The sequence below is a fragment of the Arvicanthis niloticus genome, chromosome 26, assembly GCF_011762505.2.
Source record: "Arvicanthis niloticus isolate mArvNil1 chromosome 26, mArvNil1.pat.X, whole genome shotgun sequence".
In the NCBI taxonomy this organism is placed as follows: domain Eukaryota; kingdom Metazoa; phylum Chordata; class Mammalia; order Rodentia; family Muridae; genus Arvicanthis; species Arvicanthis niloticus.
The window spans coordinates 16,972,555-16,988,829 of record NC_133434.1 but is presented as its reverse complement, the minus strand read 5'-3'; the positions used below and the strand labels follow the sequence as shown (position 1 = coordinate 16,988,829).

Below are 16,275 nucleotides of genomic sequence, written 5' to 3'. Positions count from 1 at the left end.
TTTCCCCTTCATTTCTGCTTCAGGATTTATGTACACAAGTCCCAGGCATTTGCATGGAGCCTCCCATGTTTCAGCAACCCACATTCCAAATTCATCCTTGCCATCCCTTTTCTTAGTTCAGATCCCCCTTGGGCAAGTACTTGGGGAATCTAGACCAAGCCTCATCTCCCCACTCTCCAGAAATACAGGGGTGGGGGTGGGGTTCTTTTCCTGATGATGTAATTCTCTTTGGGAAGTGGCTGAGTTATGTATGTGGTTCATAATGGAATCTCCAGATTGGAAGACCGACATTGATGTGTGGCTTTTATATACTCGGCAGTATAGTCAGTCGCCTCCGGCAACTCGGGGAAGCGAATGTTCTATGCAGCAGGTTGGTGAGGAGTTCTGTGACTCCAGTACAGAGGCTCAGGTCAGGGACTGGGATGGTCAGCTTCCTGATACTGTAACAAATGACAGAGAGAGTGAACCTGTGGATGGGAAACGTTGGGTTTGCTTCACAGCCCTTGTTGCCCTTAGGCCTGTGATGATGCTGCATTCCTGACAAGGAGCTTGAGAAGGACCAAATCCTCTCACCTCTCTCCTCCTGGCCAGGCAGTGAGACAGACAACGGGTGGAAGCTCCACCACTTGGGGCACTGTATAGTAATTTGAAGACTTCTTTCCTAGGGTCCATCTTAAAATTTCTGCCACTTCCTGACAGCAGAAGGTTGCACAGTAAGCGAATGTCACAGGAGGATGTTTCTGACCCAGTCTACAGCTACAGCAAGGACAGTAGTTGCCTGCCCCGGGATCACAAGGCTATACTGGGCCAGAAGTGGGGTTTTTACACTGTTTTACTTTATGGTATGGAGTGACTGGTTCAGTGGTCTGAGGTAGTGGTTCTGAGCAGTGTAGCTCAGACAGTGGTGTAGTCTGACTTGGTAGGAGTGTTACTATTGCTTTTATGAAACACGGAGACCAAGAGCTACTTGGAAGGAAGCAAGTTTCTTTCACTCACACTTCTGTCTAATAGTTAGTTCATTATCAAAAGTACTGAGGGCAGGAGCTCAAGCAGGGCAGGAACCTGGAGGCAGGAACTGATGCAGAGGCACCAGAGGAGCTTACTGCTTACTGGTTTGCCACCATGGCTTGGGCAGCCTGTTTTCTTATAGAACCCAAGACCTCCAGGCCAGGGGTGGCCCATCCTCATCAATCACTAGTTAAGAAAATGCTCTACGGTCTTGCTTATAGTCCTTTCATTTGGAGGCATTTTCTCAGTCCAGGTTCCCTCTTTTCTAACGACTCTTATTTTGTGTCGAGTGAACATAAAACTATCCAGTGCAGGGAGCCAGTGAGTTTGGCATGTGTGTCACATGGCATTAATGATTGCCATGGAGATAAGATAGGACTGTGTGGGAAGCTCTTGGTAGTGGCCTTGCTTTATAGACTTAGTTCTGAGCTCTCACCAGACCCCATCTCTCTCTGTACCATGACCTACTGACCACCGCCCGCCCCTGGGTACGCACACTTTGGTTATCATCCCAGAGACCCTCTGTATTGTCATCACCATATCCAGTTATCAAGGGCCTGCTTGCATTAGCCCCTGTGCGTTGTGCTGGAGGAGGTAAGACGGCTCTTCTGGTTCCTGCTTTGGCAGCTAAGTCTCGTAGGCAGAACTGAAAGTCAAAAGTAAATGCAGTAAAGGCTTTTATGTGTTGTAACAGCGAGTGCTCAGAAGAAGATGGTGTCTTCTTTGGCACCAAGTCCTAAGTAGTACAAGTCATCCGAGATGCCATCGCTAGGGTCAGCTTCCTGGAAGAGGCAACCCAGAGTCTATAAAGCAGCATGTGCTTGGTCATTGGGCAGGGCTTCCAAGAGTCACCGTCCAGGCTGTTCCCTGCAGAAGGGTATCCAGCTGAGGGAGAGGTGGAGATTAAAACGTAGCCCTCTCACTAGGCAACAGTGAGGACCTATTGTCTACTTAGAGGAAGGAAAGGGGCTTCTGTAGTTTAGAGAAAGGCATCCTTTGGGTTGGCATTAGCTCTACGGCTAACTGCTTTGTGAAGATTTTTCAAGTGGGGAAAAATTCATTCAACTCATTTGTTGTTCTTAGCAACCACAAAAATATGGAAGAGGATGGACACACTTCAATCCAGGGAAGCTAAAGGAATTACATGAGATCCCAAGGCATTTGAAATAGCAGAACCAGAATCTCCACTCCCTTTTCCCCTCTCCACCTCACCGACCATGAGTACTGAGGACCATCTTCATACAGTCCACCTCATTTCTGGTGGGAGGGACTAGGTCTGTCTCCCATGGCTGTCTCCTCAGTGGAAGATAGAACTGAGGCATTGCAGGGAGCAGACTATGCTAGCCCAAGTGGGTTCCTTGCCCCTCCACACATCTCGCCGCAGCTAATGAATTGCTAATACAATTTTCTAGATAATTTTATTTCCATAGCCCCAGATTTTAATGTGTTTCCAAAAGCTAGCATTTATTTGCTTAATCTCCCAGTGTAATAGAATCGGCCCTGACTCATCATACATGCAAACAATCAGCTAGGCAGAAACGACAGCAAATTGTTTAATAACTCGCATCTAGTCTTTAGATTTTTAACTTGCACGCACCAATAGTTTTTCTTGTGTCTCATTTCCTCCTCAACCCATTCCTGATTTTCTTTTTCTTTCTTTTTTTTTTTTCTAAGTCCTTTTCTTTCACAGTGACTGTCGGTTTTCAAGCTAAAGAGTGGAGAAGGTAGATCCAGAACCTTAAAACCCATTCTCACCCCTCAGCCTTACCACCCTGAGTCTGAGTCTTAGTTGGTAGGTAAGTGCTTGCTTATATGAGATTCCAGGAAGGAGAGAGAGAGACTACTGAGGTCAGAATACTTCTTTTAAACTGATAATCGTGGAACCTTAAGCCAGTCAACAAGGTACCCTGTTTGGGGATGTTCACTTTTCCCTTCAGCCTAACTCCTGTCAAGCTGCTGTCCTGTGCACAAAACCTCTGGCCTCATCTTTCCAGTTTCCTCTTGTAGTAGCACAGAAGCCATTCATTCTCTCTCTTCTTCCAGCTGTGTGGGCCCATCCACATCTTGGCTGTGTACAGAGACACTGTCCACTAGGCTGTTGGACACTTGCCACCTACCTGTCTTCGGTCAGTTTGAGTTGCTATAACATGTGCCCATAGACTGGATGATTCATAGCTAGAAATGATTGTCTCACAGTCCTGAAGGGTGGGCAGTCTGAGATGGGGATTCCAGCATGGCCGCCTTCCTGGGGCTGCCCTTCTTCCTAGCTGTAGACTGCAGACTTCTGACTGTGTCCTGTGTTCTGACCATGAAAAAAAAAAAGGATCTTTTAATCTTGTTGAGGAGGGCTCCACCCTTGTAATAAAAGACTTCGTGTATATATATAAAAGCCCCCACCTGCTATTACCATCCTCTTGAGGGTATGATTTTAACACACTCACTTTTGCAGTGGGGAAGGGGACATCTGGACCTTTACAGTACTCCAGCCCTGTAGCCCTGCTTTGCCTGTAGGATGCTGTCTGTCCATGTTGTCTGTCCTCTGTAATCAGACCTCCCCAGTTTGCCTGGCTAGTCTACATCCTCTGTGCTACCTGCTCTGACATCCATTTGCAGTGCACCCTTTTCTTCTGCCCTTGGCTTCTCACACCCTTGGCTTCTCACACCCCGTTTTTCAGAGCTGAACTCAAAATCTCCTCTGAGGTCCTGTTGGAGTCACCTTTGTCTTATCTATTCTCTGGACCAGTGCCCCACCCACCCAGGCTATTGCAATTCTCTGCTCCATCTCAGCCTTTTCTTAGTCACTTGGTAATGGAGCAAGACAGGCAGATGGACACAAAGCAAGTTCAGGCCATTCTGTGAGATGGAGGTGGCCCACGAGAGAGCAGCTTCTAAGCACCTTGGGAACAGAATGCCACTTAGTGTGTACTCTGCTAGGTGGCACATTTCAGGGTATCCTCCCGGAGTGACATTCATTCACCCTCCTCGCCCATACTGGGGATCTCAGAATAAGAAGTCTTGGCTGGTAAAGGCATGTCTGTTCAGGAAACATGCTCCCCCAGCCTGATTTAAGGCAGCTGTCTGAACCCCTGGCCTAGTTGGGGCTTTCTGTAGGGTACAGTTCAGGGTAAAAATGGGTGTGCAGGTGCGGAAAACCCTCAGCTTGAAGAAGCTGGGGCTGCTGTGCTGTGTATTAGAACTTGTGGGTGGACTCTGCTCTTGCTTACTGGGCTGGACTGAGCACTGAAGGACTCAGTGTCAGTGCTTGCAGCTGCTTCTGCTTACCGGATCATCTCTTTCAGTATGTCCTCCTGCATCAGTGGAGCTGAGTCTCTGAGATCTCTCTCAGAGGCCTTACCTTACTGACTCCTTCCTGTGGGGCTTGGGTTTGGAATGCTTCAGATACCTGTGCCCAATGACTAACCTCTGTCTGTACTTGCTGGGCTATTTCTGGAGTGATCCCAGCATGCTTTGGTGCTTGCTCCTTACAGCCTAGACTACATCTCTTCTGGGGGAAGCCCAGACAAGCAGATGTTTCAAAATGGGGTTCAGAAGCTAGGGAGGTGGCTCAGTTGAGTAACTGATTGATGGGCAAGCATGAGGATTTGTGTTTAGATGCCCGGTACCCACATTAACAGCCAGGTATGGCTTCAGGAGCCTGTAATTCCCTTGCAGGTATCAAGGACAGGCCAATCCCATGGCTCCCTGGTCTGCTAGTCTACCCAAAAGCAAGATTCAGTGAAAGATCCTGTCTTAATAAAACAGATGGCAAGCCATCCTGATGTTAACCTCTGGCCTCCAAACACCCCATCACCCATGTACATCCTACAAAGGTCCATGACTACACAGACCAAAAACTAAAAATAAATGGGATGCAGTTGGTGGTCTCTAGAATCAAATGGACCAAGGCATTTTCTAGATTCCTGGCTCTGCCTCTTTCTCACTGTGTGACCTTAGGCAAGTTATTTAATCTTATTTTTCTTTTTGTAAGAAGGTGGCAAGAATGCCTGCCCGGTAGGGGGGATGCATGCTTTAAGTGAGATGACAGCACAGATGAAGCACCTAGCTGAAATGGTGGTCTTTAGTGTTCCCTCCCTTCTGCTCTCAGACCTTTGGAGGAAATCAGGGGCTCTTTCCCCATGCAGCCCTCCTAGCTGTTGGCATATGAAGCATGGCTGCAGGTGTCTTCAGTGTCTTCAGAGGAGCCAACAGGTAATTGTGTGGTGGTGGTGGTAGGGTCCTTGCCTTTTATTCCAGACCAAGCCATGCTGGTCGTGAGGAGGCAAGACCCAGCCTTCCCATTTGCTGTTGCCATTGGTAGTCAGGGAGGCAGCAAAGCTCTTCCTGTCCCTTTCCTTCCTCTCTCACCTGCCCTCAGGAGCTTCCTCATGCCACACTGAGCAGCCCAAGACTTTGAGTAGCCCAGGTACTCTGATGCTCCTTCCTCTTCGGACTAGACTGGCAGACCTAACCTGACCACTTTCTCTGTTGGTGTTTCCCTCACACAAGAGCTAGCACTGTGGGACTGAGTGCATGCAGGCCATGCCATCCAAATATGGGCAGAGAGAAAAGCAGATGGGCTTGCGTTGGGAGCTAATGTTCTTAGAGACATGGAATCCAAAATGGCAGGTAAGAAACTATGAGCTGAGACTCAGCTGGAAGGCTGTGTCAGGAAGGTGTTGAGGGATGGAAAATGGCAGCCTGCCTTTGTGGGCTTCAGTAGGGCAGCTAAGCAAGTGACTAGGTAAAACTGAATGACTATCTCATGTGATTCACTAGTTTGAAATCCTTTGACAACTTCCTGTTGGTCTTAGGATGAATCCCAGGGCTTGTAGTATCACTGGTCAGGACCCACATGAGCTGGCTCCCAGCTCTTTTCATGGTCTCCCTGCTTCTAAAGTTAGGACTCAACCTGGTGTGGCTCTCCGAGTATTCGCAGACTCCATTCCAATCTTGATGCACTGTGTGCTGGGTGGTACTGAGATCAGAGCAGGCACTAGCATACTTTTCCATCATTTCATCCCCAGAACCCCAGAGAGAGTCTTCCTTGTAGGAAGTATCACAGAACTATTTATGAAGTGGCTCTCAAGATGTCTGATTTCCTAAATGGGAAAGTGGTTATAAGAAGGTGGTCACTGGTGGTGGCATTGGTGGCGGCAGCGGTGGTGGTGAACAGTTTGAATTGCAGCACTTAGGATGCAGAAGCAGGCAGATCTTTGAGTTCAAGGCCAGCCCTGGTCTACAGATAGAGTTCCAGGGCAGACAGGACTACACAGAAAAATCCCGTCTCAGGAGGTTGGGGAAGGAGGCTGTGGTCTCTGGCTAAGCCTAGGGAATAAATGAATAAATCCCTTTGCTGCTCTCAACTGGAAATCCTATGGAAATTAGTGTGGGTTGATCTCCTCATGCTTCTTTCTCCTCATATGAGGTTTGTGATTTTTAGTGAGTTATGTCACAGCAGTGGCCTGCCCATGTGATCCAGGTTATTGTTGGTTCACACAGAGTCCACTGCTGCCTCAGACTCTGTGAGGTCCCCATGATCGCCTGCCTTCTCCTGCACAGCTCTCAAACCCCTTACAGAGATGGATCTACTTTACCATCCATGTGGTTTTGTATTTTTCTCTGCGAGCCTTTAGGTCTCATGGAGGCAGGGCACCCGTTGACACTTCCTCCATAGCTACATTTGGGGTGCTCAGTGAACATCGCATGGCCTGGGTTGCCCCTGGGGTTTTGACTTAGAGTGTGGGATTTCTAGGGGCAGTGCTGGGTCTTACCCCAGTCTTCAGGGGTGAAAATCTTGGGTCTCTCTGTTGCTGAGGCTCTCCCACTGCTGTCTCCCACAGGCACGGACATGGCCGTCTTCTGTCTGCTGTGTGGGAAGCGCTTCCAAGCACAAAGTGCACTCCAACAGCACATGGAGGTCCACGCAGGCGTGCGCAGTTATATCTGCAGTGAGTGCAACCGCACCTTCCCCAGCCACACGGCTCTCAAACGCCACCTTCGCTCACATACAGGTAGGCTGGTCCAGGGGATGGGTGGGGAGCACCTCTGGACCTTCTGTCTGGGCTTCACCTCCAAAGATTTATGGTGTGTATGTGTGCAGGGGAGGGTGTTTCAGGTTGAGGAATTCTCAGCCATTCTCTGCTTCAAGTTAGACACAGAAGGGCTCCCATAGAACATTTAAGTGTTGACAGTTCTCCCAGTCCACCACCCACCCTTCCACCTGTAGACAGTCTGTTCCCAATCTTTCCACACGCAGCACAGAAAAATATTCATCAAAAGAAAGTCATACTCTTGAGGTCTACCCTCCAGAAACTTCGGTTCAGTGGTTCAGTGGTTCAGTGGTTGAGGGCGGGCTCTAGATCTCAACAGCATTAATAAGTATTCCCAAGGGATTCTGATACCGGAGGTGGGGGTTACAAATTGCATTTGGAGAACCTGGCCTAACTATTACAACCTCACTATTTCCCCAATCCATCCTAGGACAGCACTTAGGTCAGCTCAGGGCTCCAGAGGATACACTGAGGAAGTCGCCCCACCTTCATGACAGACACAGGAGGCCTCTACTGTGGCTGTAATGTTGTCTAGGGAAGACAATGAGAGTATTTGAGCAAGAGCCATGAGATAGCCCTGCTCAGCCAGTTCACACGATGGAGTGGAAGACAGGGTATGTGTGAGTCAAGTAGGCAGGGCTAGTTGCCCAGTCCTTGCCTATCCTTGCCCCCACCCTCTTGCTTTAGGGGAGAGGATACCCAGTAAGAAGGCCTTGAAGGAGCTAAGGGTCTTTTCCTAACTGAGGAAAAGATGACTTAAGTCCTTTCTTTGCAAAAATGAGATCATGTCTTAATGTCCCTGAGTGAAAGAATGCCAATTTCTGAATTGTATGACTTTCTGTCTTTCTTTCTTTCTGTCCATTTATCTCCCTCCCTTCTTTCCGCTCCCTCCCTCCACACACCCCTCTGTGATCCTGATCTGGTTTTGTGGGAGAGCTGGTGTGTGTGTGTGTGCGTGCGCGCGCGCGCGCGCGTGTGTGTGTTCCTGATCTTGTTTTGTGAGAGAGCTGGGATCAAGTCTCTCTGTAAGGATGTAGCAGAGTACATACACAACATAAATCCTTTGCGTGCTTCAGGCAGGGTTGGAAGAACTTCTCATTCTCAAGAGCCTTTTCATGGCCGAGGGATGGAGTATGTGGCTGGCCCTTACATGGGTGACAGGCTCTGATGATTAAAGAAGAAGCCTCACTTTCAGGGGCTGAGTTGTACTGTCCAGCCAGTTGTCAGCATTCTCACCAAGGAGCCTGCCTTGGCTCTGGGTTCTGGATCCCATCCTAGTCAGAGGAGCACAATGCCATATCATTATTAAATGTGAAAGGCTCACCAGATGTTTAGCACTGCCTAGGGCTGCTCCGTAGAAAGGAGGAGGGCTTAGCAGGTAAGGTTCAGCAAGAGGGACCAAAGAGAAAGGGGTATGTATACTCAACAACTTTCTCTACAGTGTCTGCATAAGGACCTCCCTGTAAAATATATAGCCATGGAGATAGAGGTACAGATACAGATATCGGCCCATCAGTGATGCCCTCAACAGATCCCTAAGTTCAATCCTAGCCCAACCTCCTTTAACCACCTCCAGGTATGGCACTGGGTCAAGTCACTTGACGTCACATGACACGAATGACTCAAGCCCTACAAAGTCCACCCAGAATGCAGCTTACATTGCCTATGCCCCCTCCTCAGAGTCCAGTTAGCCACGTGTCAGTCCAGCTCTAATCTGGGCAAGCCAAGCTTCAGATCTCCAGCAAGGACAGAGTTTGGGAGAAACCCTTGCTCATTCTAGAAACACGGACATGTGTGCCCCTTGTGCACACACATGCAAGCCCTCATTGATTTTCACACCAGCTCAGCACAGGCTCTGCACACCCCCGACACGACACAATGCCTTATTAATATTCTGTTGTTCTTGGCCCATTTGCTGCTGGGGCCGGTGTTTAGCATCAGCAGCTGTGTTTGGTACGTTAGTCCAGCCGTGCTCTTGGCATTGATGGATCCTTGATTCACATGGCTCATCATATAATAAACTCTCAGCTGCACGGAAGGGAGGGGCCGAGAGGACGGGATCTGAGGAGCCCAGGGGCTGGGGTGGGGAAGGAGGACAGTGGGGTTGACCAGAGCTGAAGAAGCCACGCGGTAATGACAAACCAGGGGAAAAGGAGGGTCACAGGTGCCCTGGGCAGGCCAGAGGGGCTCTAATTAGTCTCGTTTGTCCTGCACTTAATGTCAAGCTCATTAACGCGCCTACAGAGTTAATCAACATACCACAAATTGGATTTTGACTTTTGTCGCCAGCTTTATGTACATTATGGCCAACTTGACACGCTCAACTCTTGGCGAGAGGATTGTAGGTCTGATAGCCACTGAGCTGTAAATCTTGGGTGGGGTGAGAAGGGGGTATGTGTCATGGTGTCTTGTCATTTTTGCTTTGGTTTTTTTTTTTTTTTTTTTTTTTTTTCTCTCTCTCTCTCTCTGCTTTTTACTCTTTCCCTGGGCAGACTCCAGAGAGTTCCTATTTAAACTCATTTAACATGTGATCCCCTTCGTAATTAAATTCATAAAAATCTGATCAAACAAACCCCTCGGTTGTTTGTTAAACTCTTAGGGCCCCCCTCTGGAAGCAAGAAGCACACACAGGCAGCCTGCCCTCCCTCACTGCCACCCCCTCTTCCCAGAGGGGGGGCTGGGTGACTGCCGATGTACGTTTTAATTACCGGCTTCAGCTGAAGTCTCACGTGGCCCTTGCTTTATTTATTTATTTATATCTTAATGAGGATACTGAATCTTTGATTAAAGTCGTAATCGTTGCTGATTCAGGAAGGAGGGGAAGCTGGGTATCAGACCAGACGGGGCCACGTGTGCAGACAGAGGGAGAGAGACAGAGACAGAGACAGACAGACAGACAGACAGACAGGGAGGGAGGGAGGGAGGGAAGGAGGGAGAGATAGGCAGTCAGCAGAGGCAGACAAAGAGAGACAGACAGACAGCAGAGAGGGAGGGAGAGAAATAGCAGAAGCAGACAGACAGAGACAGGCAGGCAGACAGCAGAGAGACAGACAAACAGACAAGGAGAGGGGAGTAGAGACACAGGCAGGCAGATAGCAGAGGCAGACAGAGGCAGGCAGGCAGACAGGCAGACAGACAGCATAGAGAGAGACAGAGAGAGGCAGACAGATAGTAGAGAGACAGGGAGACATAGACAGTCAGATAGCAGAGAGGCAGACAGAGTCTCGTGCATAGGCTACCCCTCACTATGGTAGTCCTACAGTCAATTAGTACCTGTGTCAGTGAGGGCTAGCCTCTCGACTTTGATGGGGATGGGATGGGTCCTTGATACAGCTGTAGTAGTGAGAGATACAGGGTTGGTTTGGTCAGGCGTCTGAGCTAGGACTGCGCCCTTAGACGGTGAGGACTGGCAGGGATGGCGAGGGATGGCACCTCTCTCTGGGCTTCTAGCATAAAGTCCCACTCACTGCTATGTCCCTTGTGCTTTCTATACGTCTTTCACCCCATGAGAGAGTGTGCCAGTGAACAGATCCCAGTAACCACTCCCCACAGAGCCTCAGAAAAAAACATTCTGAGCCACGAGAGGAGGTGAGAATTTATGTGGGTGTGGGGGCCTGCATTCAGGAAGAGGGACTTTTGGTTAGTGGCCCACAGAGGGGAGATGGCAGAGAGAGTAAAATATCATTTTAAAGAGGAAGTGAAGGCACGGGCCTGCGAGTCTATAAGGAGAAGGACAATTTATGCCCAGGCACGAGCACAGTTTGACACAGGGATAATGAAAAAACGTAGGTCATTGTGGATGACTTAAGCCTTCAGCAGCTGAAGAGAATGTATGAAATGCGGGGGACATTACACGGTTGGCAGCCTCGCACATCTGCAGAGGGACAAGTGAAATACAGTGGGCCATTCTTTACCATAAACTGTGGTTGTTGGAGATGCAGCCCAGAGAAATTGTAATTACAGTGACAGAGGAATCAGCGATATTTAAATATTCATGAACAAAGTCTGGGGTGGGTGATCAATCTATCTTTATTGTCTGTGCCTTCGCTCCTGTAATAAATAAGCAGCCCCACGCCTCACCTTTCATTCCCCGAGCTCTGACACCTTGGTTACAAAAATGCAAGGTGGTTAACCCCACTCCTACCCTCTCAGCCCATGGGGATTGAAGGGTGGAGTGTCCCGGGAAGAGAACGGTCAACTGAGGGACATGAGGCTAGACCAAGGAAGGGCTGTTCTTCCCATCCCGATACCCAGAATTCTCTAAGAGTCATTCCTGGGCAAGCACTGAGGGGGCACAAGGGTGGGAAAGGCTCCATTCTTACCCAGGAGGTGTTTCTTGGGGTCCTGTCAGTCAGTACAATACAGTGGTGTCATTTAGCCGTATGGTAAGTGCTCAGTGTTCAGACCCTAGGACCAGACCAGAATGGAAGATCCCAACCTAGCTACTTCTAGCTGGGTGACCTTGGGACAGTGGTTAAGTATCTCGAAGCAACTCATTTTTTCCCCTCATTTGTAAGATAAGCATATCTTTCATCAGATGGTTTCCATGGCCACATGACATGGCCTCCATGATGTTCTTAGCAGTAAGAATACAGAAAACGTGCACCATGTGAATGGCCCATTGTTTTTAAATCGTGTTTCTGTGAATAAAAGACCAAAAGTGTTAGGTATTCTTCTCTTTGGGGATAAAGAAGAAAATATGGCTTTGTCTGCCTGGGGAACCAAAGGGGGAGCATCCAAATTGGGGAGGGGGTGATGGAAGGATGAGCAAGGCTTTGAGCGATCCTTAGGGTTCACCAGGGAAAGCAGTGTAAAGGAAATAGGAAATACACTTAACTGGTAGAGTAGGAGAGAGAGGATAGTGACTAACACTGGGGGACCGAAGAGAAGTTCAACAAGCTGGAGGGATTTTTTGAAGGTAAGGAAGCTAGGCTAGAGTGATCCTTGGCCCAGAACCAGAGGAAACAGAGAAGAGGTAGAGTAAGACAGGGTCTTGAGCCTGGCAGCGGTGGCGCACACCTTTAATGCCAACACTTGGGAGGCAGAGGCAGGCAGATTTGAGTTCGAGGCCAGCCTGGTCTACAGAGTGAGTTGCAGGACAGCCAGGGCTACACAGAGAAACCCTGTCTTGAAAAAACAAAACAAACAAACAAATAAACAAACAAAAAAGGACAGTGTCTTGAAGCCCCCGGCTCTGCTCCACCCTCATAGGGGCCTGAGGGCTGTTGCTCTTTACTGAGCCAAGCAGGCTTGCTCTTCCTGGATGACTGTGGGACCATAGTAAGTCTGGATGTATGAACACAGGGACTGGCTATTCATGTTGTGGGGATCCATCAGGTGGTGAACATGGGCAAACTCAGGACACCAGATATACCCTGCTGTCTCCTGAAAGAAAGGCAGGAGGAAGCCAGGGTCTGATCCAGCCCATTGTTTCACAGGTGACCACCCATATGAGTGTGAGTTCTGTGGCAGCTGCTTCCGGGATGAGAGCACACTCAAGAGCCACAAGCGCATCCACACAGGGGAGAAGCCCTACGAGTGTAACGGCTGTGGCAAGAAGTTTAGCCTCAAGCACCAGTTGGAGACGCACTACAGGGTTCACACAGGTACTGGGGAGCTGGGCTGGCTCTGGACCCGGGTGGTGACTGGGAGCAGGTGGTTAATTTGAGAAGCCCAAGCAACTGTAGTTTAAGGCTCAACCAGAGAGAAAAGGGTCTATTAAGAGATAATATGGGGACTGGAGAGATGGCACAGTGGAGAGAGTGCTTCCTGTTTGGATCACAGCTTGGTTTCCAGCACCCATATTGGATGGCCCATAATCCTCTGTAACTAAGGCTCCAGGAGATTTGACGCCCTCTTCTGGCCTCAGAGGGCACCACATTTGTGCACACACATACACAAAGAAAAATAATGTTTATTTTTTTATTTTACATTTTTGATTTTTCAAGGCAGGGTCTGGATAGCCCTTGGCTGTCCTGGAACTCGCTCTGTCTGAGACCAGGCTGGCCTCAAACTCACAGAGCTCCACTTGTTGCCCCCCCCCCCACACACACACACACATGCTGGGATAAAAGGCATGTACCACCACCATCAGACTTTTAAAATATATTTTTTAAAGAGATAATATGGTGGTCTGAGTACCATCACCTTCCTCTGAAGGCCAAGGCAGACATTACTAATCAACTGTGGCAGATAATAGTAATCAGTTGCAGTAGTATCTCAAGGATCCAGTCAGTCAGTCCCCCTAAGCAGTCATACTATAAACTGTCCAGGACTATCTGGCAATCCGATGCTTATTCTAAGTCCTAAATTACAGTTAAGTCAGCCAGAGTAGGGAGAAGTGAAATTTGAGTGAATTCATGTTTCTCCATTCATGGCTGGAGGCATAATCAGAGGGCATTAAATTATGATAAGGGTCAGGAAATTGTGACATTATTCTAGTGTTCTGAAACAAAAGGAGCCAATGTATTTAATAGTAGAATATTCCACCATGGCAGAGTGCTTCCACATGCCTTTTTACATGGAAAAATCATGAGTCTCTGTCTTCATTGGGGTCTGAGGACAGACAGAAAGACAGGGTTCAGAACTGGAGATACTAGACGCCCTAGGACTGGCCGATACTTAATCAGAAAGCCTATTTCTTCCCCATTTTAAGTTCAGTTGCTTAAAATGGGCCCCGGTGGGAGTATTGACCGGATAGCAGTGGAGCCATGTGTCTTTGGAGAGCTGGTTGTTAAATATCCACCCCCTGTAGTCTACCAGATGCAGGGAAGGTAGCATTTTCTGTGAGGCTAAGCGTGCAGTAGAGCAAAGGAAGTGCCCTCTCTGATCAGTGGGGACAGCACCCAGTCCAGACAAGGGTATGATGACCTCAGCTGACTTAAGAGAGAGAACAGCCAGGGGAGGGGCCGGCAACCAGCAGCTGTTTCTCAGAGTGCTGTCTCCTTGCCCGAGCTCTGTTTTTCTTGCCTCTGGCTTAAAGTCACAGGAGAGGACAGGTGCTCATTGCTGACACATGAGTGGCCCAAGGGATATCCCAGAGTCCCGGGGTTTCCTCAGTCCCTTGTTGTGGGATGTGACCCAGTGGGCAGATCATTAACTGCATCGGCAGTGACTATTGTAAATAGCTGGTCGATAGTTAGATCACTTTGGCTGTTCATTACTTCATTATTTGCTGGGGCCTCAGCACGGAGGAGTATCGATAGCACGATGGCTGACCAGTTAATTACTGTATTGAAACAAGGTTCCCTTACATCTCTGCTCAGCTCCAGGGGCTTCTAGTGGAGGGGAGGTCTGGATAGGCGACTAGGGTGTCACTACTGTGCACTCCTAGGTTTTCTGTTACTGCCTTTCTGCACAGCCCTAGACTGGGAGGCAAAGTCCAAGAGAGGTCCTTAGAGAGCAGACTGCCCTAGATATGTGGTATATATGAAGGATTGGTTTCTTGGATTTCCCCTACATCTCCTTTCTGACTGTAGCTCTAAGAAGACTTTATCCCTTCTCCTGGTCCCTGTGGGTGAGCTTTGTGAGGAAGAAGCATCCTGAAGGGCTTCAGGGACTTGGTATCCCTTTCCACAGCACACACATTTCCTTAATTAGAAGGGAAGCACCCTACCTTAAGATAGTAAGGCAAGAGCCCTGGGCTTCATGGACAGTCCTCCTGTTACCAGCCACTAGCCTATTTACAGTAGTCACAAAATAAAGTAGGAGTGAAGTACCCCAATTACCAGGCCACTACGCCTGTGTGGCTAACGGCTGCCATGTTGGATGGTCCAGCCCTCGGTCTTGGGAAGTTCTGTTGGAGACTGCAGGGCTACAAGGATGGACGCTCTCCAGCAAGCCCAAGGATGGCCCAAGGTCCTTCTGGTCTACACATTGCCCTGTCCTGTCTTGTCTCTTCCACAGGTGAGAAGCCCTTTGAGTGCAAACTCTGCCACCAGCGTTCCCGAGACTACTCTGCCATGATCAAGCACCTGAGAACACACAATGGTGCCTCACCCTACCAGTGTACCATCTGCACAGAATACTGCCCCAGCCTCTCCTCCATGCAGAAACACATGAAGGGCCACAAGCCGGAAGAGATCCCACCTGACTGGAGGATAGAGAAGACGTATCTCTACCTGTGTTATGTGTGAATGGGGGTATACCCCCCCCCAACACATGGTAGAGCAATGGCAGGAGCTGGCAAAGGCGAGCTAGAACCAGACAAAGTGGAAAGACTGTGGAGAAAAGAATAACAGAAAAGAAAAGGGGGAATTAGAAAAAAGAGAGAGAGAGAGAAGAGAGAAGGAAACCTGGTAGTTATTTGACCTTGGATTATTTCCTGGGGCTCCAGGTGATCTGGCTGTCAAACCACTGTCCCTTCCCTGGCGTCTCTGCCCTCCTTGGTTCTTTTGGGTGGGTGGGGGTGGGCTTGCTCATTCACACAGTGGCATATTTTTCTCCTCTCCAAAACCTAGAACTTGCCTTTGTGTCCAGAAATGGAAACCAGGAAGCAGATATGAAGGTCTCTCTGGTCAGAGCCTCTGCCCTTAGGCCTCTTTTCCTTTCCTCTGAAGGGGAGGGGAGCAGAGAGGGGAGCAGAGGTGGTAGGGCTATCCCCAGTTGATGCTTAGGGCAGCAGCTCTGGCATCATGGGGGTAGAATGGGAAGAGAAAGGCTTTCTGCTCTGCCCAGCATCAGCTGGTGCCCCTCATGGTCTCTGAGTGTCCCAAGGCTCCCCTCACCCTTCAACTTCTTGCACCTGCTTTTGATAGCTGTTCTCTGGTCACAAGGGGCTTACACCCTCTGTGGATCTGGACTATATCTTCCTTAGGTTCCTCCTAGGGAAAGCTGTGTCGGATTCCAAAACTAACTCCCTCCCTCCCTCCCTCCCTCCCTCCCTCCCTCCCTCCCTCCCTCCCTCCCTCCCTTCCTTCCTTCCTTCCTTCCTTCCTTCCTTCCTTCCGCTTTCAGAGAACACAGAACAAAATAAAGCAGGCGCTGTACCCCAGCCAAACTCCCTCATGAGCAAGATTCCCGCTGAGCTGCTCTCTGCTTGCAAATGGAAACAAAATCAAACAAAAACCAACTAAATATGTTCCATCCCGCCCTCCAAACAAGTACAAATCCCTGCAAGCCCAGCTCGGCCCCTAAGGGAAGGAATCCCATCATCCTATTTAAAGGTCCCATTGCCCCAGAGGAGGAGTGGATGCCCTCCGGCAGGTGAGCTTTTACT

General features: G+C 49.2%; 1 protein-coding gene across 3 annotated transcripts in view; it reads left to right on the top strand.

The window, feature by feature from the left end:
• The window catches only part of Zbtb16 (zinc finger and BTB domain containing 16), a 181,218-nt gene extending 165,281 nt beyond the window's left edge, over positions 1–15,937 (top strand). For all 3 annotated transcript variants that reach the window (XM_076925074.1, XM_076925075.1, XM_076925073.1), the window contains exons 5-7: positions 6,849–7,019; positions 12,497–12,664; positions 14,964–15,937. In XM_076925074.1, coding sequence (XP_076781189.1) covers positions 6,849–7,019; positions 12,497–12,664; positions 14,964–15,193 — 569 coding nt within the window. In that variant the 3' untranslated portion in view covers positions 15,194–15,937. The remainder of the gene's footprint in view (positions 1–6,848; positions 7,020–12,496; positions 12,665–14,963) is intronic.
• The last annotated feature ends 338 nt before the right edge of the window (positions 15,938–16,275 follow it).